The 24,361-nt window shown below is 41.7% G+C and overlaps 1 protein-coding gene across 3 annotated transcripts in view; it reads left to right on the forward strand.

The window, feature by feature from the left end:
• Window positions 1-24,361, forward strand: part of LOC120739513 (uncharacterized protein KIAA1522 homolog) — a 36,318-nt gene that overhangs the window by 3,462 nt on the left and 8,495 nt on the right. For all 3 annotated transcript variants that reach the window (XM_040041282.1, XM_040041283.1, XM_040041284.1), the window contains exon 2: window positions 9,165-9,480. In XM_040041282.1, coding sequence (XP_039897216.1) covers window positions 9,186-9,480 — 295 coding nt within the window. In that variant the 5' untranslated portion in view covers window positions 9,165-9,185. The remainder of the gene's footprint in view (window positions 1-9,164; window positions 9,481-24,361) is intronic.

Raw genomic sequence — 24,361 nt, forward strand, 5'->3', positions numbered from 1 at the left:
TATGGTGACTAAACCATTTGCAGCCCGATCTTAACCTTGCTTGCTGCCAGCAAGGTTAAGATCGTGCCATGTGAAACCAACAGGTCAGGCATTAGATGTGAATGGCCTTCTGGTTAAACTGAGCCAGTCCTAGTTCAAACAAAGGTGGCTGTCTGTATCATTGCCACACCCTCTTGGCTTTGCCTTATCCCTGTGAGGCAGCAGAGTCTGCTCCATCAGCTTCCCTGTATGACTCACTGCAGTCAAAAGTTACACTTCCCCAAGCCCCCTCCTCCCCTCATCCCCCATGCAACTACTTGTGAAATTCCTATTGCTCATATTTACGTGATAAGACTCCAGTTTAAAGGGAGTGTTGTGCGAAGTCGCTGTAATGCACAGATGGCTGTTGGAGTCAAAAAAGACAACAGTGATAGTTGTATTTGTGATACTCCACTTTGGCTCTGATCTGCTGAGGGTGTGTGCGCTTAACTTTAGTGTTTTGTTTTTTATTCCTGCCACAGCTAGCTTTCCGTCTTTTTTCTCTCCACGCTGGTTTGTCAAGGGAAGATGTTTGAAAGCTCTGTGAGCTCTGTGGGGTATTATCCTTAATTTGTAACCACAGTTGCCTCAGGCAAGGCTGGTGTCATTGCTTTATGTTGCTGTAACTTAGCTGACCTGCCTGTTTAAATGTGGACACGAGACCTGGATTTGTTCTGGAATTCAATTTCCCGAGCTGGCTTTGACTGTTTAACCACAACATTGAAACCCACCTTCCTGATATCATTTAGGTCTCCCTCATGCCCACACTACAGCTCTTTATTCTAGGGGACATGGACAGCTTTGGTCCTTGTGGGGTGGGGCCTTTGTGGATCAGGCTTGTTGCAGCATATCCCGAACAGACACAGAGAAGGAAGAGCATGGAAGTCGGGGTCAGTACCTTGTACTGTGTTGTTAGGCAGGTTTTTCTTTAGCTAGGACAGTGAGGGGTACAGATTTCAGAGGTGGCTGTTTATATCAATGATACACCCTCTTGTCTTTTCCTTGTCGTGATGAGGCAGTAGACAGTAAGGAGACAGTGAGGAGGACTGGACAGGCTGCAGCAAGATTTTCTTTTCAAATCAACCAGATGAGCTATTACAGTGGGAGACATTGCCATGCTGGGAGTTCTGCTGACACTGGGGAGTGCCATTGCCATGGAGTTGTGTACTTGATCTGCAGTAATGTTTGGATGGGTGGTACTGTGTAGCACCAAAGTGGTCAAAAACTACAAAATAAACAAAGAAATTCCATAAAATGCAGCAAAAACAATATATTGTTAGGAATAAAAGTAGTCTTTAATTTGTTTGATCTGTAAAATGACTGCGTATTTATTTACCTTTGAACATATGTAGACACTTGTGTATCTACTTTTTCTATTTAATTGTCTATTTATAAATTTAACTTTGTATGTACTTGGACATAAATAATGTTTTTTTTTCTTTTATATTTCTGCTTCATTATGCAAATGAAGAATGATATTCAAAGTTTGTCATGAGGTCAGCTTTAACAACAACATTACAAAATAGTTAAAAAAAATCAACAAATTACATGGGAAAGTAAATTTTAACCAAAGATAAACAAAAGCTAATTTAAACAAACTTATGTCCTTTTGAATAATTTCTCATATACTATTTGGTGCGTTAAATTGCATATTAGTTATGTACAGTGGGGCAAAAAAGTATTTAGTCAGCCACCGATTGTGCAAGTTCCCCCACTTAAAATGATGACAGAGGTCAATAATTTGCACCAGAGGTACACTTCAACTGTGAGAGACAGAATGTGTAAAAAAAAATCCATGAATCCACATGGTAGGATTTGTAAAGAATTTATTCGTAAATTAGGGTGGAAAATAAGTATTTGGTCACCTCAAACAAGGAAAATCTCTGTCTCTCACAGACCTGTAACGTCTTCTGTAAGAAGCTTTTCTGTCCCCTACTCGTTACCTGTATGAATGGCACCTGTTTGAACTCATCATCTGTATAAAAGACACCTGTCCACAGCCTCAAACAGTCAGACTCCAAACTCCGCCATGGCCAAGACCAAAGAGCTTTCGAAGGACACCAGGAAAAGTATTGTAGACCTGCACCAGACTGGGAAGAGTGAATCTACAATAGGCAAGCAGCTTGGTGTGAAAAAATCAACTGTGGGAGCAATCATCAGAAAATGGAAGACATACAAGACCACTGATAATCTCCCTCGATCTGGGGCTCCACGCAAGATCTCATCCCGTGGGGTCAAAATGATCATGAGAACGGTGAGCAAAGATCCCAGAACCACACGGGGGGACCTGGTGAATGACCTGCAGAGAGCTGGGACCAAAGTAACAAAGGCCACCATCAGTAACACACTACAACGGCAGGGAATCAAATCCCGCAGTGCCAGACGTGTTCCGCTGCTGAAGCCAGTGCATGTCCAGGCCCGTCTGGAGTTTGCCAGAGAGCACATGGATGATACAGCAGAGGATTGGGAGAATGTCATGTGGTCAGATGAAACCAAAGTAGAACTTTTTGGTATAAACTCAACTCGTTGTGTTTGGAGGAAGAAGAATACTGAGTTGCATCCCAAGAACACCATACCTACTGTGAAGCATGGGGGTGGAAACATCATGCTATGGGGCTGTTTTTCTGCCAAGGGGACAGGACGACTGATCCGTGTTAAGGACAGAATGAATGGGGCCATGTATCGTGAGATTTTGAGCCAAAACCTCCTTCCATCAGTGAGAACTTTGAAGATGAAACGAGGCTGGGTCTTCCAACATGACAATGATCCAAAACACACCGCCCGGGCAACAAAGGAGTGGCTCCGTAAGAAGCATTTGAAAGTCCTGGAGTGGCCTAGCCAGTCTCCAGACCTCAACCCCATAGAAAATCTGTGGCGGGAGTTGAAAGTCCGTGTTGCTCGGCGACAGCCCCAAAACATCACTGCTCTCGAGAAGATCTGCATGGAGGAATGGGCCAAAATACCAGCTACTGTGTGTGCAAACCTGGTAAAGACCTATAGTAAACGTTTGACCTCTGTTATTGCCAACAAAGGTTATGTTACAAAGTATTGAGTTGTATTTTTGTTATTGACCAAATACTTATTTTCCACCCTGATTTACGAATAAATTCTTTACAAATCCTACCATGTGGATTCATGGATTTTTTTTTTTTCACATTCTGTCTCTCACAGTTGAAGTGTACCTCTGGTGCAAATTACTGACCTCTGTCATCATTTTAAGTGGGGGAACTTGCACAATCGGTGGCTGACTAAATACTTTTTTGCCCCACTGTATGTACTTCAGCCGCCACTGGTTTTAACATTGCGGCCAAATGGCGTATACTGTAGCGGTCGGTAGTGCATAATCAATAAATCGTCGTTCCAGATATGCTCAGTCTATTTGTCAAGAGTGTGTAAACTATTATCAGCTCCTGTTTACTTCATGCTGGTGTGTACACACGGCTGTCAATGTCAGTCGCTCTGCAGGTATTGACACACCACGTTGAGGTTTGCTGCGTTAGAGAAGTATCTCCTGTCCAACGCAAAGCTTGACGTCTTTTGTAAAGGATAAGTAAACAGCGTGTTGGAACACATGCCTGCTCTGGCAGGCTGGGGTTGGGTTTAAAAACCACAGCAGGTTTTGCGTGCGCACGCGCTCGTTTGTGTGTGTGTGTCAGAGAGAGAGCGAGACGTGTAGAAAGGGCACACAGCTGTTTTTGTTTGTAAATCAGCTTATGTCTTGATTGTGATCTTTTCTGAATATATTATACACACACATGTGCTGTGTCACTACAAATCCTCCCAAATGCTCTGATTTTAGATTCTTTTGAGCCCTGAGTTTGTGTGTCAACTGTAACAAAGGTTTGGTGTTTAGTAATTGCTGGGGCAATAAAGCAGCTCTGTAATTAGCATTTTGATGCTTTATTTTGAAAAGTAATGGTGTGTTTAAAACTTATTTGCTAGAGAAAGAATTGTGATAGGAATTTTTAAAGTCTAAATAACCATTTAGTAAATTTCCTGATGAAAGAAAGAAAGAAAGAGTTACCTTTTTTTTTTATTTTTAAGGAAACTCCACTGTGTACGTCACCAAATTAGATTTGTTTGTAAAATGAAAAATTGCAGGTTGCAATTGTGGCATGAGTCAACTCTTTGTGACCAGACTGCACAGACAGTGATCAGCTGGGTGGTCTCGTCTACATCCTAGACTTCTTAGTATTGCTCTGCTCCCTCTGAGGTGGAAGTAACACGAGAAGTTGTTGCACTCACCTCTTCTCCCATGAGAGGCGTCTTGATTATTGGCGGCTGAAGCCAATGCAGATGCATGGATGTTAGTCATGCCCTAATGACTGTAATTTGGAGCAGGAGAAACACAGGGCTTAGTGCGGGGAGAGGCCTTGTACTTTTCTCTGAAAAGGATGGATACCCTTTCTTTTTTACTAGCCTTTCACTGCAGCTCACTCCTCATGGGGCACCGGCTACACACACACACACACACACACACACACACACACACACACACACACACACACACACACACACACACACACACACACACACACTCTGGCACTTTGTCATTTCAGATGTGCGGCAGTGGATAACAAGTTCAGCTTGTCCAGATTAAGATAAACTCCTTCAAAAACACCCACATTATGTATAATGTTTAGAAAAGCTTTGAAGCTCTTCAAGTATTCATCTTAAGCCTCTCAGACTGAACTGCATACTTCAGGCATGAGTTCGGGTGCAAACTTCTTTCTGGTGAGGCCAGAAACTAAATTAATTCTGTTCTTTCTTCCATATAAGCGGCATTGTTTGGACTCAAATATCTCTGCAAGGACTGGCTTCATCAAGGATGAGTGCGGCCATCCAGATACTGCAAGTTGGAAGTGACGTCACTCTTGAGTTAGCACGTTCCAGAAAAAGCTAGGAAAAACAGGATTTGTTTGGGTTCTTAGCGAGGTAAAGTCATTCAGGTAGTACTAGAAATACAGCATAATACTTTCATGGACAGAACCTGATCAGTGCTCTGCATAAAAAGACACATCTTTTAATTCAAGATTTAAAAAACAAGCAAAGAAACAAACTAAAAAAAATCCCAACTACTGTTTACATTCAGTGCTTCCATCTTCGATTGCCAGCTTGGGGTTGGTTGGTCTGCTCCAACTTTCTGAGTGTTTGAGTTCAGTGGGTGTTCTACAAAACATTTCCGGATGGGAACTCGGAATTTCTGAGCTCCAGTGACATTTTTGTGTCCTTCAGGATAAATCAGTGGACTTGAAAAATATCACCAGGTCAGAATTTAAACTGTTCGTGGAAATACTTCCAAAACACCCTGAGGGGTGTTCAAACATGGCCAGGCTTTCTTTCCATTAGCTGGTTTGACAAAACCTAAAGTCCTAATCGGAGGCAACAGATATCATGACAGCGGTTATCAACCTTTTCTGTTTAGACTGGCTTTCCGCTTCTCAGGCTCCGTGCACGGTCACATAGAAAGGTGTGTTACACACGTCACATGACTCTTCTTCCACATTAAATAATCCCTATGAGTGTCACATACTCACAGTTAAAGTTAGATAAGGATAAAGTGGCGATATAAATGGGTGAAAAAACATAGATAGAAAACTGCAACAGCAAAATTCCACACTGTTGCAATGAATGCATGACGTCAGTGCTACAGGAAAACACTAATCTTGGGTTATAATGTACCGAGGCACAGACTGCCAAAATAAGTTATATTTTTAACCATCCATATTGTTCTGTTTATCCAGTCTGGGGTTGTGTGAGGCAGGTATCTGTCCAAGCTGTCATAGAGTGAGAGGCAGGGTACGCCCTGGACAGGTCGCTAATCTATCACAGGGCACACACACATAGAGAGAAAACTATTCACGCAGCCAATTTGGAATCGCCAATTAACCTAACCACATGCATGTCTTTGGAGTGTGGGAGGAAGCCGGAATTCCTGGAGAGGACTCAGGCAGACACGGAGAGAACATCCAAACTGCACACAGAAAGGCCCCAGACTACATCTAAACCCAGGGCTGGTATGCTAACCACTGCACCACTATGATGGCCGCTATATTTGCTATTTATAATGTTGTTTATTTCTAATGTGACAGCTGCACATTAGAACTACGAAACGGAAAACCTAATATATTTAAACATTAAAGGTTACTGTCCCACAGCCTCATAAAAGAGACATGGATATCGCTTTAGTTTGTGGCAGATCCAAGGGAAATAATTTTTTTTCTAAGTGGGAAATGCCACGATTGGGTTCTAATCTGTGTTCTAGAAGCTGCAATTCCAGCAGTGCATCTTCTACTTAGATTCAAAAGCAGGCACAGTTGATGCAAGTCTGAAGTCACATTGGAGCTAATTTCACAGTCTTAGTGCAACTACAGCAGGAGCATGACGCCGCCCACCCCCCCTATTTTTTTTTTGTAATATAAAAGTAATGACCATGGGATGGTCAAAAGGGATTGGGATGCAGATCTTAAGACCTTGATCCACATGTTAGATTTTTTTTTTTTTAACTTCTGGGATTACTTCCCAGTTGGTGTTTAACACTCCAAACTGGCACCAACCTTAAGATTATATTAGTTTGAGTCAGGTGTAAAATGATGTTATATATTCCTTGTGTCATTTTCTTTACTCATGAGAATCCTACTTTGTCAAGATTTGACCCAAGACTAAAGAAAATGTTACTTAATAAACAGAATGTCAAACATCTGGTTTTAAAAGTGCACATCTGCTTAAATATCTTCCACATGATGCACCCAGACCAGAGTCGTCTCACTTCCCTGTTGCAGTTTTGATAATGAGAGGCTGTTTTGGAAAAAGTCCCATTTGTAAATCCTCAGAGAACACGACTTTGGGTTTGTGTGGTTTAGTTTCATGTCTCACCAACTTAAGGTTCAAAGTCTTTCTAGAAACATGTTTGGCTGTGTTACTCACACGTTACTTAAATCTTTTTGGAAAAAGCAGCACAGCAGCCAAAGAAACAACTTATGCCTGAACTTTGTCGACTGCACCGGGGGATTCATAATTTACTCGCTCAGACTCAACTCCCACCTTCCCTAATTCTTTGTCTGTTTACAAGCTCCTGTCATCTTAAGAGTTTGTCCCTATTTTCAGACTATGATTTGGACATAAGCATCTAATAAAACCGCAGCTGGAAAAAGTCCAGTGTAAGCTTACAGATCCCCAGGAGCAGGGCTGGGAAATCTGCCTCAGAGTAGGGAAGTTTAACAAGGTGACGGGCGGAGGAAGGAAGCAAAGCGATGAGCTCATTCAGCGGGTGATGAATAAAACAATAGTAAAGGAAAACAATGAGGGATGACAATAAAGTGCATGAATGGACACACTCACTGGTTGCTGTTAATTTTGTGTCTTTTTGCTCTTCTTAGCGTGCTGCTGTGCCTGTATGTATGCAGTGCGTGAGCTTACGGGTGTGGCTTTGTGAATTATGACTCTACGTTATGGAATGAAGGGAGCGGTGCCAGTTCTTTCTTTGTAGAGCTGAAGTTTGGTTTAGAGGCTGGAGGGGGTCTGTGTAGGATAGAGTGTGCTGGCCGAATGAGCAGTGACCACGGAGACACACAAACACAAACACAGGAGGAGTGGTCTGAGTAAAATAGACTTTGCTACCAGGGATACATGTTGGATATATTTGTAGTCGTTTTTAGGTTTTGCTGCCCAGAGTTGTGCCTCTGTGCTTATGAAGAGGTTACATTTTCTGTTGTCTGTGTGGTTGTTTGTTGCTTTGGATCTACGTTAGCCACCAACAACATAGCAATTGTTCTCCCTGGTAATCATTACATCATAAAATCAAGCTATTGTAAATACATAATTAGGCAGCTGAACCAATGATGCAAATAAATGCAAGGCTAAAAGTCCATCCATCCTATTATCATGAATGTCATATTTTTACAAGTGCACCGAGGGACCCTATTTAACTTTGCCACAAATTTCTACTTAGTGGTCAGTGGTCAAAGGTCAAGGACACTAAAGGCCTCACATAACATCATTTTCATTCCAACGTTTGCCACAAACATGATTTTAACTTGATGAATTGATGACATTATTTATCTCTGAGGTCAAAGGTGAAAGGTCAGCTACGTTATGAAATGATAGCTCATCATTAGCTAGTGCCATAACAGAGGGGCCAGTGCTCATCTTGAAGCTGTGGTTACAGTATAAATGTTCTAATGTCATGGTTGCAACTTTGTGCTGACCAAGTTTAGATGCACCTAATTCCTTCAAAGTCTTGCCTGCTTGTGTTGCATGAACCTGGATAGAAATGGATTCAAACTGTAGCTTGTCTGGCCGGTGCAGGCAAAGGCGTTAATTCTAGATTTGTAGTGTCAAGCTTTTCCGAAAGCATTACCGCAAGCTTTAACTTGAAATTTAAACAACACACATGTGGAAGTATATGACAATAAGGGATATTTATCTTTTGATTTTTCAGGAAATCAAACTAAGAAAGTACACTTATTGTAAGAACACTGAATTTTGGAATTTCTTGAGTTAAAGGGTTTCTATGCTGAACCCAACTTTCTGTTATGCAGTAAGTTGAGTTTTCTTAATGACAGGGCAGCTCTGACAAGTAGTAAAGGTAACATTTTGTCAACTTTTCATTCAAAACTCACTGTGACTGATTTATCACCTTAAGTAGGCCTCTACTTAAGGTGAGGCCTACTTAAGGTGTAGGGGTGACTGTGGCTCAGGGGGTTGGGAAGCGTATCTGTAACCGGAAGGTCGCCGGTTCGATCCCCGGGCTCTCTGCCCTGGTCGTTGTGTCCTTGGGCAAGACACTTTACCCTGCCGCCTACTAGTGTGGGCCAGAAGGGCCGATGGCGCGATATGGCAGCCTCACTTCTGTCAGTCTGCCCCAGGGCAGCTGTGGCTACAACTGTAGCTGCCTCCACCAGTGTGTGAATGTGAGAGTGACTGAATAGTGGAATTGTAAAGCGCTTTGGGTGCCTTGAAAAGCGCTATATAAATCCAATCCATTATTATTATTATTATTACTCTCTGCAAGCTGATTGTTACTGTGATTGGGGAAAAACAGTGGGAGAGAGTTTTCAGGTCTTTCATTTATTCTCTCTTCTTGAGTGCTGGTGCATGTGTTGCTTGGATGAGAACTAAAATGTAATATCTTTCCTGTTTCTCAGGGTGCTCCAGTGTGAGGTGGGATGTCAAACCGTGACTCACTGGGGTTTGGGGACCTGCTTCCCCAGGACGTGGTCAACATTTTTGCTCACGAGAAGCACAGCAAAAAGGGGCGGAAGAAGCGCACTCGTTCCCTGGGTCGCGCTTTGGGCTGGCTGAAGGGTAAGAGGAGGAAGAATCTCAGCCTGAATGAGAAGAACCCCGGGCTGGGTCCTGCTCTGGACCTGGCTTTGGATGGGCACCCTGCTGGGAATCAGGGTGGACACAAGGGAGGACAGAAGTCTGGAAGGCAGGCTCATCTGCAGGGCAACAGCCATGGTAAAATCCCACATGGTCTTGTTTTATGAACTATTTTAATTATCAGTCTAAACATTGTTTGATTTTAAGTTTCCCATTGTGTTTTATACTTTTTATTTCATATTATTTCACCTTAGAACTCAAAGAGTTTTTTCTTGTCCATAAACATATAAATTACGTATAACTCAGTCATTCAGTAAGACAGTCTGTAGTTTCTCTTCTACTGCATCTTAATTTAAGCAGGTTAGTCACAATTTTGGACATCTAACCATCCTTCATAAAGTCTATTCTTGCACTGCAAATTATAACATAAGGTACCTTTGACAGACATGCAAATCCAAAACATAAATCATGCTTATTGTTGTGCTGATAAATTCCCCGTCTCCATTGAGGCCGTGCCAGTTGATCTACATTTTGTACTGACATGAATCAGCCAAACATGTACCTGTCAGGAAGGAATGACTCTTAAAATGTAAAGTCACCCAGACTAAGTACATTACGACAAGGTGAAGTGATTTGTTGTTGCACCAGTTTAGAGCATTATGTTCTTTTAATGTGTCATCTGTGATAGATAAAGACAAAGTCCTGGGAACCAGCTTGATATCCTGCGTATCGGTTCCCAGGTATGTTTGCTTGCTTTCTGAAGGGATGTTTAAACAGACTGACTTACTCCTCGCCTTCTGACCTTCAGCACACTTTGTTTGCTGTGAAGAAATCTGTCCATCCTGTTCTGTGACTCCATTGCTTGCTTACCTCGTCTTCAGGTTACATGGGAGCACTGTGGCACACTTTCAAACAGGACAGACTCTAAGCGGATAGTGGGGTTTAACCTCACAGTCACCAGCTTCAGTAAAGGCAGTACATAAGATACTCGCAATCTCTTAAAGGGGACCTTTTTTGCTTTTCTTTAATTTTCTGTCATCTTTGTAGTATGCACTGTTAAAATGGTGAATGCGCATATTAAACAGAGCCCAAGCCTGAAATAATGACGACATGTGCAAGTGATCCTAGTAAACAAAAGCTAAACAACAACCCTGCCTATCTGCTGTCAAGGCATTCAGTTTGTGAGAGGCAGCCAGTCAGAAGATAGCCTCCCCCTTGGATGACTGCTAGGGGTAACACTTGTTTCTCTTTTTTGAACTGAGTGGCTTCTTTCATATTTTAGGCCTTCCCAAACAAAATGACTGGGTGTGCGTCAGAAATTAGTGAGGTTGATCTCTGCCTTACTAAAGCTACCCTTGGAGAAATCATGTCATCAAACCAGGTGTCAAAACTCGTCATTAAAGCTACAAAGGAGATCGTCAGACGTCGTCTTTATGGGGGAAAGTGCTGAAATGGCTTCATTCTCGTGCCATTTGTTCTAGTAGAATCCATGACTAAAAGTATGGAGCTGGGAATGAGCACACTAGGTCTCCTTTAAGAAACTTCTGGGAACACTTAGACTTTCCCCTGAGCTGTACTCTGCAGATCTTGTTGCAGCTTGCAGAGGTGCAGCAATATACCAGTCCTGTTTTTTCTCTGTGAACACTATTGTCTTCAGCATAGTCTGGTGGGAACTGTGGGTGCTAACGTTAGTTTTATACCCTGATTAATCACACCTATATGCAGTCAGACCTGAAACACGAAAACATTCCACAAACAAGCGGAACCTTGTTTTAGTGAGACTGCTTATGCTAAAACCATGAAAGTACAAATGGTGTTTCATTTGCTCAGGGCTGTTTAACGTTTCTTTGTCTGGCAGTGCTTATGCAGTCTTGGCTAATTAGTTTACGACAGAGGAGGTTCCTCTTGTTTCTTGTAGTTGGAGCTGTAATCTCGGTGCAATGGTGAGAGGCATCGGGGATTTCCATAAGATCCAGACCCCTTCAGTCTGACATCGTCTAACTATACCCAAAACATTAGACGAATATGTATAGACTTGTTTTCAGTCACATCTGTGGATTCGGGAGATCATAAATGAATGCATGCATAAAGACGTCAGTATATTTTGTTAGTGCGTCACACAATCTTTGCACTTTGTTGGGCCACTCGTGTTAGGTCCCAGCAGTTTTTGTTTAAAAAGTAAATTCTAAAGTGAGATAAGGCATTTCTGCTCTGCCAAGGTTGGCATAGAGGCTGACTCCCACACTGGGCATGGGTCAAGAATGTCTCCACTACACTTCTGAATACACACACTCGACTAGAGATGCATAAAACCACTACTTTTTGGATTTTTTTTTTTAAAAAAAGAAGAAAGTTGGACGGACATTATTGTGAAAGCAATCTCAGAAAATGTTTTTAATGGTATAAATTTAGCCTAAAGGTTGCATAAATTGATCTTTGGAAAGCCAGGGTTCTTAACTGTTAACTGTGATTCATGTGCCAGGTATAGATGTATGCTGCTATTGAGCCCTTAGCAATGAACATGGCGTGTGTATGCCGTGCCGATTATTGGTGCTGGCAACAACCGCTGCAAGCTTCTCAGCAGACGCTTCCTCAGATTAGAGAAGGAGCTCAGCGTTCCCAAAACGCATCCAGAGGAGGTTTACTACGGAAGCAAGATGTGGTGCAATGTAACACATTTGCCCAGAAAATTTAATACCACCAGCTGAGCCCTTGATGATGATCTGTATTGATGCCAGAGGGGCCTCCTGCCCAATAAATGCCTGGTATGGCAGGCATTGTGCCAGTTAATTAAAAGCCATGCCAGGACTGTTACAGTGAGGGAGGAACAAGGTGTTCTGCTTTTTCTGATCTCTCCATGAATACTGTTTCTTTCTGCACTGAAACACTGTACACATACAGGTCAGAGGATATGAGACAAGAGTGTAGGGATGCCTATCAGAGCACAATACCTTCTGTTAATAAAAGAGAATGTGACAATTTTTGGCGTTGGCGACAGGCACAATGTAGCTTGAGTGCCAGTGCATTTTTTTAAATTAGATATTGTCACCTTAAAGGTACAGTCAGTAATGTTTTGAGGTTATTTAATAGAAAAGAAGGATACCTGTATTCATAAATATAAACAGAATAGGGTGTAATTACATTTTGCAACAAACTAAGGCATTCTAATAAACTTATAATTTGTCTTTTAAAAATAAATAGGAGTTGGTTTGTGGTGTAAGGAAGTCACAATGTTCCTTCTTCATATTTGAATACAGTGTTTGGGAAGGACCTCTCCTTTTAGACTAGAGGTGTTTTACGTATGTGGCTAGAGACCAGCCACATACATGCTGTAGTTGTAAGTGTTTGTGTGCCGTCATGGGAAGTTTAAAAATGTGCCTGCACCTTCTGACTCAGGGCATCAAGGGCTATACCTATGTTTTATTGTCAGAGCATAGGTTACCTTAACCAAAGAAGTGAAAATGCAAGAAGGCAAAAGACAACACCACTGGCATCCTAAAAATCCTCTTTCTCCTCAACTCAAGCCTTGTCTTCTGAACTGGAGTTAGGCCTCTAACACACAAACATGCACAAACATGCTTATTTTACCCAATATTGTTGCAGTTATTTAATGTCAGCAGATCAGAAAAGAGCCGGCTAAAAAACAACAGCTGGTTGTAATCTAACATTATACCAGCTAATATTATTCTCGAGTGTCCCACTTCCCCAATGATAAACAGTTTAATTACATTCTCAAGACTTTATGCTGTGTCCCAGATACTGCAACTTGGATGTTGGAGCATTTTTCAGAAAAAGTGAGGAAAAGCAGGATTTGTTTTGCGATTCATGTATCACTAGCAATTTTTTTTTTTTTTGCATTTAAAACAATTGCATCATGTTCATGTATAGAATATGATCAGTGCTCTGTGTATAGCTTATTTGGTGATTCATAAATACACAACAGTGGCCGTACAGATAAAAAGTACTGTTTGTGTTCAGTGCTGTAATCTTTGATTGCTAATTCAGGTTTGGTGGGGCTGCTCCGACCTTCCAAGTGGGAAATCTGAGTTGAGAAGGCTTCCGAGACTTACATTTTGACTGGGAACTTGGAAATTTCAACTTCCAGCTTATTCGGCCATGCAGCAAATAGTAACTAATAGAGGCTAATAGTAGCGAACAGTGGCAAACAAAGTAGTGCTACTGACAATTCAGTAAATCCTCAACAGTCATCTTAGTATGTTTCATGTGTGGTGAAACATTTTACATACTGTAACTTTAAGTTTTAGAAAGAAGTTGATGGTCTTTTCCTGCAACATTTAGACATTTTATGTGCCAAACCATTATCAGTGTGGGAAGTACCTGTTGACCGTCAACCTCACAGCTTAAAGACCTTAAAAGCTCTTCTGCTCATCTCTAGTGACTGATACCACAGGATACCTTCAGAGGTCTGGAACAATGGTCAGATGTAGTAGTAGCCATGATAATGCATTAGTTAGCGCTATCACCTTAAAAGAAGGCGGTTCCGTGTTTGAATGTCCTGCTTGGGTCTTTCTGTATGGAGTCTGCATGAATGGATGGTAAAAATGTAACTTGTAGTCCAAAGCATTTTGAGTGTTGTGTAACAAAAAGGTGCTGTGTGAAAATGTGAGGACATTTACTTCTAGTGATGTGTTGAATGCCAGTTCATTCTCCCAGTCCTGACAACAGCTGTGTTGGGGTACACAATATTTTTGAGTTGTCTGTCCATATGTGTAAACTGTATGCCCCTCCCATTCTCATTAACATATCTTTTGAACTACTGGTAGACTTGGACTCAAGAACGACCTGATTAGAATTTAGTGGTTGAAAGGTAAAGGTAACATAAACTTTATATCAAGTATAGTCAAATCTAGATTGGTTATCAGACGCAAACAACCACAAGGCTATTTTAAGCCCAGACACACTATAGGGACTGTTCAAATGATAGAATGCCTTTATTCCAGCATGTGTTTGAAATGATCAATGTAGGGCGTCGTTAGGGCCATTTTAGCAGTAGCTTACACGCTGTTTTGCGGTACACTAATGATTTGAAATGGACGGGAAATTCTTTATCAATGTGGAAGCCTGTTGGTTATAAAATGAGGAAATAATAAATCCTCAAATTAATGTGAGGGGAAAAATAGGAGGTGGGGAAAAGGAAGGGAATGGAACAAATGGAGAGAGGAGTTGAAAACAGGATAAACATAAATGATCGAAAGGACAAGTTATAGTGTTATTGCCAAGTTGAGGTCAGCCAAGTTCTTTCTTTATAAACACAGGATCTACTCCACATACTCACAAATTACCCCACCCATAACTAAGCCAATGGATTTGGTACAATATCTATATCTTATTCCTGATAATAATCACAGAAAACTAGGAATCTTCAAGACTGGGGTATTTAGTTGTTGCTCCGATGTAGAGGAGCTCTTTCAGTGTAGTAGTTGTTTATCAGCCACATAAACTGTATTAATCACCTCACATGGTTTTATAATTTTGATATTTTGAAAACTGTCAAAACTAGTCAAAAGAGTTTTAAGCTATTGTTATTAAAATTCAAGCACAAAATTCTGTTCAGGGTAAATCAGAATTGTATACCGATTGCATAATACGAAAAACATTGAGCAATACAGAGCCTTATTAATATGTTTTTGTATTGAAGTGATACTGCATGTCTTAAGCTTGCTAAGAATCCAAACCAACTAACCTGCTGGTTGGATAATCAGTTTACTTTTCAGTTTCACTTGATCACAGGTTGATCTAGATTTCTGGTCCAAAGTTTGCATTGGTTTACTTTCTGATTTGCTGAGTTGCTTGAGTTGATAAAGTCTAGTCTCTGAGGCCTTACACTCTTATAAACTCATCAATTGTTCATTGTCTTTTCTGATAACTTCTGCCTGATTCATCTCGAGACCAGTGGGCAGAGGATATCTGTCTTTGAAAGTTGATTCACCTCGATTAGTTGAATGACTTAAATGGCAATTTGGGTCTTTGTTTACATGTCTGTGAGTGATTTATGTCTCTGTCATGCTCTCAGTTTACCCAGTCCTGTGTCAAAACCAGACAGGCGTCTCTTACGCAACTCTATCAAGCTCTGTCTTCTCTTAAAATGGCCTTTTAAAGGAATCCCTGTGTTTTTTAAATGGAAACAAGGTTGTTTAAGGATAATTAGGTCACACAGCCCTAACAAGGTACGCTCACCTGTTTGCTCTGAACACTCCCGCAGAGATTCCTCACATTCCTGAGCTTTAAGATATCTCTCTAAGGAAGCTAGAAATAGGGAGCCCTTTGTGTGTGAGCTTGTTTAGTTTTCATGCAAGGTTCCGATCCTATGAGCCATTTAATGAGACTTCCTTTGTTGAATATTTAGTTCTAGAGGCTGCTTGGGAGAAGCAGAACTAACAGAACTAAATCGTTGTGACACAAGTGCTGATATTTGCTCTTAAAATGCTCTATAACAAAGAACAGAGACTTTGGCACTGCGGCACGACACAATAACAGTGAAGGGCAGGAGAACAGGTTTGAAAAAACTGACTTATGATAGAGTTTCACTTTCTTCCTCTCATGGTGGGAAGTCAGTAACTGCTTTTTGCACATCGTTGCCTCAGGGAAATATAAATCTCTAAAAGATGCTTTCGTTCTCTAGTGCCTTTGTGAAAAGGTGCCTTTTGATTGGAGCAGGGATGACGTCATTTTCTGTGATACTTTCAGGAAATTGCCTAAAAATCGTCTTTGGGCTGAAAACGACTTGCACAAATGAACTGTCCAAATCTGTTGTGAATGTGGGTGAAAACCAAGTCGACGCTGACGCTGTGGGAACGTCAGCGTTGGTGGACTTGGCGACGTGTAAACAGTTGCGCACGCGCTTATCTATAATGACAGGGCTTTAGTAGGATTTGATTTCAGCAGATGAAGTGTCACCACACCCAGATAGCCCATGTGATCATATTTAGTTCGCTCAAGTGTTGAGAACGTTTTAATAAGTGCCAGTTTGCCCTCTAGTCCCAGTCTGAATAACGTGCTTGGGTTTCATTTCATCAAGTTTATTCTCTGCACTCTTCTAATGTTTGGTGTCATTGTTACCAAACTAAAGCAAGGCGACCAACAGCAACATTATTTCTGATATCTTTGCATTGTTTCATTGTCAAGATATGCAGACGTGTCAGTGTGGCATGGCACCAGCTATTGCTATTGTCACGAAAGGAAAATGTTTGCCAGCACACTGCGGCTGGTCTACAGAGAGACTGATAACTGTGTGCTTGGAAAGGTCCGTGAGTCACCACTCGTGACTTTTGTAGTTAAATCGAGACATTTTGGAGCGACGTTAGGTAGCAGACACTTGTGACATCCTTAATAAAGATAACTGTGTTGGGGCAGCAAATTTTGCCAAACATGCGCACTATTAATAATGTGGTTTTCCATGAGAGTGTGCTGTTCTTTTTGGATGAATTCAGAATTCAGGGACTGTACCTCTCATAAGTGCAGACTCCGCTTGTGTATAACGCAGGTACCTGCCCAGTTTATGTCAACAGAAACTGTTGTTTCAGTTCCCAGAGGTGTCAATTTGTTTATCCTGAAGATATGTTATTAATGTTAAACATGAGGTTGGGATAGCAGCTCTGTGCAGCTGATCTTTGGTACCTTTTAGATACAAAGCAGGCTCAAATACTAGCTAATCAGACCAGACCAGGTTGTCACATAAGGGGAACACAAATACTAACAAGCCATTCGCGGGACTGCAGTATTTGGTTCGAGGCTGGTTACATTTTTAATCCCTGATGTTTATGAGAATTCCAAAGTTCAGGCAGTGTTCATACGGAATTTGCTGTCTTAGTACTGGACATAGCACATTTAAACCTTTACCTTCTGGTCTACTAGAGAAAGACTGTGAACTTTATCCTGTGAAGAACAACAAGCTATTACCACCAGATTATTGATGATTCATGGCGTAATTGCTGGAAATTTCTGTTTTGTCCAGAGTGGTGGATTCACCACCAGCACCAGACTACAATTGGAACCCATAAAATCCTAAAATCCTGTGCCCATTTTTGAAAAAAGTGGGGAAAAAAAATAGAAAAAGCGAAAATCACAAACGTGCCAAGTTTGCCTGTAATACATCCAAAATATTCTGCCTATTTCTAGCATCTACTTGTCGTACTAATACTATTAAGGCTTTTTATTTTCTCAACACTTTTAATTGATTTGTATTCACATATGAATCTCAGTTAAGCTTGTGCTTTCATCAAACAGGCTCTAGCAGGCCTGAATACTTTCCATTTTATTCTACGTTTTAATGAGATTTAAATTTGTTGCTTATGGCTAAATCTATTCATAAAGACCTTTTTGTTTTCTTTTGTTATGTGGCTGGCAGTGAGTTTTCTGTGCTGTGGGGGAGGTTCAGGATGTAAACGGATGTGGTGACATTGACTGTGGCGTTAAAAAGTAACTGACCTGCCAACTCCCCCCTCCAAAAAACCCCAAAAGACAATCTACTGTTGTGAAACCGTTAATGGATTTTCTGAGTTATTTGATACATCTGGTCCTTGTCTTGCATACCGATTGTGGTGCAGCACTCAGTGCCACATGAGTGTTACCTACATTGCGGTCCTTGTCACAGCACCTTTCGTGCTTCCTTTTCTTTCACCTCCGACGTTTATGTTTAATTCACAAAAAACCACCTGCGTGAAAAGAGAGTATGCAGGCAGACCAGGATTCTTTGAGATGTGCTTCCAGCGGATCGAGGCTACACGTATCGTCCTTGAGATAAAGGGTGAACTTTCAGCTCTTTCCCACTGTCAGTTGGGTTTGTGTTGATTAGAGAAGCTTAAGCACCTGGCAGACAGCACCCTCAGAGCTGGCGGTTCAAAACAAGAGAGAGGGGCAAGTTAGGGCAGGGCGGAGAGGTGTGTGTGTGTGTGTGTGTGTGTGTGTGTGTGTGTGTGTGTGTGTGTGTGTGTGAGATAGGTATTTGCATCTGTCTGATTCCCATGAAACAGTTCTAGGAAGAGTCGCATCAGCGCTGGATTGTGTCAGTATGTGTGTGGCGCTCTATGTCTGCTGTGCAGCCAATCTAGGCTAAAAAGGACAGTAGTTTGGATAACATGACCTAAAACTGAGTATCTAAATAAGGTTTGTTGAAAATATAAAACCAAAATCAAAATATTTCCTGCTCCCTGTTTTCATTCTTGGACTCAAACATAACTTCACTTTCAACCACAAGATAAGCATGAAATCCTTATCTTATTGATTTCAGTCAATCCTCTCATTCATCTACTGTCCAAAGTCAGCTGCTTTAGAGCCACTTCTTTTATTGGCATAAGGTTTAAACAGCAGGTGTGAATCTGTTTTTGCTCACAACCAGACCTTTGCACCTGAACTCTGGGCTGGTTCATGAGGATTACTTCTTTATTTGAAGTTTTCACCATGTTTAATGTGAGCAGCCATATATATGACAGAAAATAAGATAAAACATAAGAGGGCTGGCATGGGAGTGTGGTGTTAAGCCAAGTCGCTTCACAATAAATAATACTGGTCACACTGGTGACCAGTCAAGGGTGTGTCCTCACTCTGAGGCAGTTATATGGCCTTCAGGACCTGCAAGAAAAAACGGGTAGATGGTATAACAGGCCAAAAAAATCTTTGAACTCTCTCCTGCCGTAAGTCAGAATTTTGCAGCCTGATTTGAAAATTAAAGCTGGGTTTGGTGAAAATGGTTTTTGGTGTGTCACAACCCGGCTCATAGGAAGTGACAATCAAGAGGGAGACCACACACAGGCTTTTAAAGGCTGTAAGACACATTTAATGAAAATAAGGTAAAGCAACTTAAAGACAATTTAAAGGACATAACAGCCATAACTGAACCTTCCAAATGAACAAAATGGGTGCCAGACGGAGAGAGACAGAGCCAAAGCCAGCCTGCTGGTTCAGTCAAGGTGTCTTTATATACACTGGGACTGGCCTCTCAGGTGTGCTGCATCAATAATTGGGTCAGCTCCACCTACCTGCAAGAAACAGGCAAAAGAAAAAGCAAAACACAAGGCCAGCCCACTGGCTGTCACACTTCCCCCCCATAGAACAGGGTCTCACCCTGAATTGGCAAACACATTTACATTATGAATTTGCAACTAGAAGAACATGCATATATTAAATCCATAACATATATACACACACATGCAACCTCACTTTCAACACCTTTTGTATGCTCAAAAGTAATCTTCAGCTCAACTCCAACCTCAGCAACCTTGGTACCTAGGAGCAATTTAAGAGGAAGGAAAACCATACTGGAGAGGACATACTTCAAAGCATATGAAGAGTGAAGCTGCTGGTTACAAAGGGGCACGGGACAAAGCATCTGCCAAGACATTATCTTTGCCCTTAATGTGCTGGATATCCAAATTGTAAGGCTGCAAAAAGAGAGCCCACTGCATGAGCCTCTGATTTGGGTTCTGCAATGTGTTCAAGAAAGGGAGAGGGTTATGGTCAGAAAATACCTCAATTGGCCGAGCAGAATCTAAATATACCCTAAAATGCTGCAAGGCCAAGACTAATGCCAAAGCTTCCTTCTCAATGACCGAATAATTCAGCTGATGGGAGTTGAACTTCTTGGAATAGAAACTAACTGGATGTTCCGTACCTTGCTTGTCAGCTTGGACTAGAACAACACCTGCACCAATGTGGCTTGCGTCCACGTACAGCTTGAAGGGCTGATCCAGACGAGGGGCTAAAAGCACAGGTTCAGAGCACAGTAAAGCTTTTACATCCCAAAAAGCTTGCTGGCATGCTGCAGACCAAATAAACTTTACTTTGGCCTTCAACAAATCAGTCAGAGGAGCAACCACTGTTGAGAAGTTTCGACAAAAACAGCGATAATAACCGACCAGACCCAAAAATCTCATGAGTTCTTTTTTTGTTACTGGAACAGGGAACTCTTTGATGGCCAACACCTTTGCATCAACCGGCCTCACATAACCTTGGCCCACAACCTTACCAAGATAGGTCACAGTTGCTTTTGCAAATTCACATTTTGCCAGGTTGATAGTCAGATTTCCCCAAACTAATCGTTCAGAGTGCGAATGCGATCCAGATGATCCTCCCAGGTGCTACTATATACCACCACGTCATCTAGGTAAACAGCACAGCCTTTCAGCCCATTAACAACCATATTCATGAGTCGCTGAAATGTAGCTGGAGCATTGCGTAAACCAAAACCCATGACTGTATATGAATAAAGACCAGATGGCGTGATGAAAGCAGATATTTCCTGAGCTCTGGGAGTCAGTGGCACCTGCCAATATCCCTTCAACAGATCAAACTTGCTCACATATTCTGCTGCACCAACTTGGTCAATACAGTCGTCAATATGAGGCAAGGGATAGGAATCGGGTTTGGTCACTGCATTTACTTTATGAAAGTCTGTGCAACAACGTGGTGATTTATCAGCTTTTTCAACCAACAAACAAGGGGAAGCCCAGCTTGATGACGACGGCACTGCAATGTTGTTTTCCAACATGTAATGAACTTCCTTATCAATTATTTTCCTCTTTTCCTCAGAGACCCTGTAGAACCTCTGCAGGATTGGTTTTGCATCACCCACATCAATATCATGCTCTATCAAAGTTGTTTTAGAAGGTGTGTCTCTAAACAAGGTTGGATACCTTTTAATTAATGCAGACAGTTCTGCACATTTGTCAGCAGACAAATGGCCCAACAGCACATCCAAGTTCTGAAGAGTTTCTGAATTCTTCAGACGACCAAGCCATAAAGGATCATCAGGTGCTGCCACATCCTCCCCCCCACAATCTGACTGCGCCATTGTACAAGCAGTCAACCCTGGACTCGATGTGGAAGGAGAAATGAGAGAGCCTGACAGACCGACGGATAACGGACGAACATGATATGGTTTCATCAAATTAACATGGCAAAGTTGATTTCTTTTCCGGCGATCTGGTGTAGCAATCAGATAATTCTGTTCAGACAGTTTCTGTACCACGGTGTAAGGCCCAGCAAACCGTGCCTGGAACGGTGACCCTGCAATCGGCAGTAAAGCCAAAACCTGGTCACCCGCACTAAACTGCTGCTCTTCAGAACGCCGGCCATAAAAATATTTCATCTTGACCTGAACCTTTTCAAGGTTCTGTTTGGCCAACTGACCTGCCACATACAGTCTGTGCCGAAAACCATTAACATAATCTATCAAGTTCACTGGTGGTACACCTGACAACCACTTATCGCACAGCACTGTCAATGGTCCCCGAACTTTGTGGCCAAAGACCAAGTCATTTGGGCTAAACCCAGTACTCTCCTGGCACACTTCTCGCGCTGCCAGCAGAAGCCACGGTAAACCTTCCTCCCAGTCACTCCTCATTTCGGTGCAATAGGCACGTAACAAGGACTTCAGCGTTTGATGGAAGCGCTCTAAAGCACCTTGGCTCTGTGGATGATAAGGAGAGGCTTTATTATGTACAATATTCAACAGCTTAAGAACTTGTGCAAATAGATTTGACGAAAAGTTTGATCCCTGGTCACTCTGAATAATCTTCGGTATGCCAAATATAGAAATAAACTGTGTCAAAGCCTTCACCACAGACTTGGCTGTGATGGTACGCAGCGGATATGCAGCAGGATAACGCGTAACCTGGCACATCACAGTCAACAGTTACTCCGAACCAGATTTTGATCTAGGAAGAGGGCCCACACAGTCAATGATCAAATGTTCAAATGGGTTACTCACAGCAGGGATGGGACAAAGTGGAGCAGGTTTAATAGACTGATTTGGCTTACCTACAATTTGGCAAGTATGGCAGGTCTTAATGTAAGCTGAAACATCACGCTTAAGACGTGGCCAAAAGAAGTAGCGCAAGATGTAATTATAAGTCTTCGTCACTCCCAAATGCCCAGATTTGTCATGAGAACACTTCAACACCTCGTCACTGTATTTAGTTGGAACCACAATCTGGACAACTGGACTTCCAACACAGTCCAACCCCTGCGGAATCCACCTACGGACTAGTACATCCTTCTGCAGAAAATAACCAGAGGCCGCACTTGTAGCGTCATCACTAGGTTGCACTTTGTGAAACAGCTCAGTCAGTGAAGCATCAGCACGCTGTGCTTGAATTAACTCTTGCTGGGAAACTGACAAATGTTCAGGAACAATCAAATCTGGTTCAACCTGACACTCTTCTGCTTGAGTTACAGGCTCTGCATCCCTTTTAGCTGCAGCCCTTGTAACAGCACAAGCTGCAAAGTCAGAAAAACCCAGCTCACTGGCCATCACAGGTGTCATTTGACAAAAGAGCCACAAGGACCTTCCAGTCTTCCTATAATTTCAATCTTCTAAGGAGGAATTGGACTCAATAATAAGACTCTTCGGACTGGATCAGAGAAAGAGTAGCAAGCAGAGTGAAGAGTAAAAATATCCATGAACGTTCAGTGACACTGTAAGTGAAGCTGAAGACTTTCACCTGTATTCTAGTGAAAAGTCAGCATCGATTCACTGACATGGTTCTAGACCATAGAAAACATGTACATTTGCCTGTGCTGGTGTGATGAGACAGGTGAGCTGCAAAAAGAAGTTAATCTGTTTTACAACACTAGATTTCTCCCTCTGCATCATGTCCCCAGTCAAACGGTTCACATCGTACGCTGACATTTATAAAGTTCTGTTTTTTTGGTTAAAAAGAGCCAAATTTCTGCTCTGAACATATTAATACTAACAAATTAGTTTCAGTTCTAATGTAGAATAGCCATTCAGACTTCCAACTGATTGTCCTGGCTGCGTGTCATAACCGCTCTTCAACACTGTCTGTGTCTCTGGTTGTAATTTGTTTCGCGTAATATGATGATCCAAAGTACATTATGCACAAAAACACATTTGCCATTAAAAACTTGCTTGTTTAAATTGTTTTTCCCTTAAAATGTACTCTTATTTATGTTATAATCATTTAACCACACCTCCATGAGCTGACTTTTATTTTTTCCTCACTGGAGGCTGAAGACTCAAACTTATATTGAATTGTCATCAAATTCATTTGATTTGGTTTCTTTAACCAAATCTAAGACGTAAAAATCAGTTTAGGGTGGGGGATGTATGTAACGCCAACACTACCAGTCCATTAATACACAATCCTGCTCAATCCAGCTGTGACAGATGGTATCTTTAATATGCCAGTGATTAATATGGACTCTGTTACAATGTGACTGCCAAACTGGTGATACTATAAGTCATTATTACCGTGCAGTTATTCTCAACCATAACTCCTGGCTTTTCCGTGTAAGTTTGTACTCTAACGGTAAAAAGATAAAGCATTATACTAAGTTGACTTTACTACTTTACACACAAGCGTATCAGCTTTGCGTTGTATTGAGCAGCCAGTTCTGGTAAGTCAGCGGTATGTTTTTACTCGTTTGTATATGCTGGTTCCACATGTGATTCGTTTCTTTTCTTGTAACACTCACTCTGTAGGATTCAGACCATGGGAGCGTTTTCCATTTGTTCAGATGTCATGTGCTCTATGTCATGTGTGTGCAGCGCACCAGGGAAGTGATACATTTAAAAAAAGTAAATTTAGAAAAATAAAATGAAGGGAAGGAATGAAGAAAGAACAGTCTTGTCGACAAAAATGGGACGCTGTAACAGCTTGCTTGAAAAGTATTTGGTGGCCCTCTGGATAGCAGCACTTAAAGTTAACTGGAGAGGCCTTGTGCCATTCTCTGTATTCAGGCTGCATAGTAACAAATTATTGTAGTGTTTTCTGGAAACAATGGGGAGTATTTTTCACATGGGTAACCATGTGCTCTGGAGCTGCAGGCCTGTACTAAACATGTTTTTAATCTTGTTTCAGGAATAGTCATTTCAATTCACTTACACCCCCTTGTGGCAAAATAATATTTTTTTTATATAAACAATTTAGTGTAGTAGATTAAGCATTCACCTAACAAGCAGAATATCCACGGTTTGATCCCAGAGGCCAGACGGATCCTTTTGGAGTTGTGCTGGGAAGGACGTATATTTAACAAAAAA

The sequence above is a fragment of the Simochromis diagramma genome, unplaced genomic scaffold (assembly GCF_900408965.1).
Source record: "Simochromis diagramma unplaced genomic scaffold, fSimDia1.1 OVJJ01000304.1, whole genome shotgun sequence".
NCBI classification, from domain to species: domain Eukaryota; kingdom Metazoa; phylum Chordata; class Actinopteri; order Cichliformes; family Cichlidae; genus Simochromis; species Simochromis diagramma.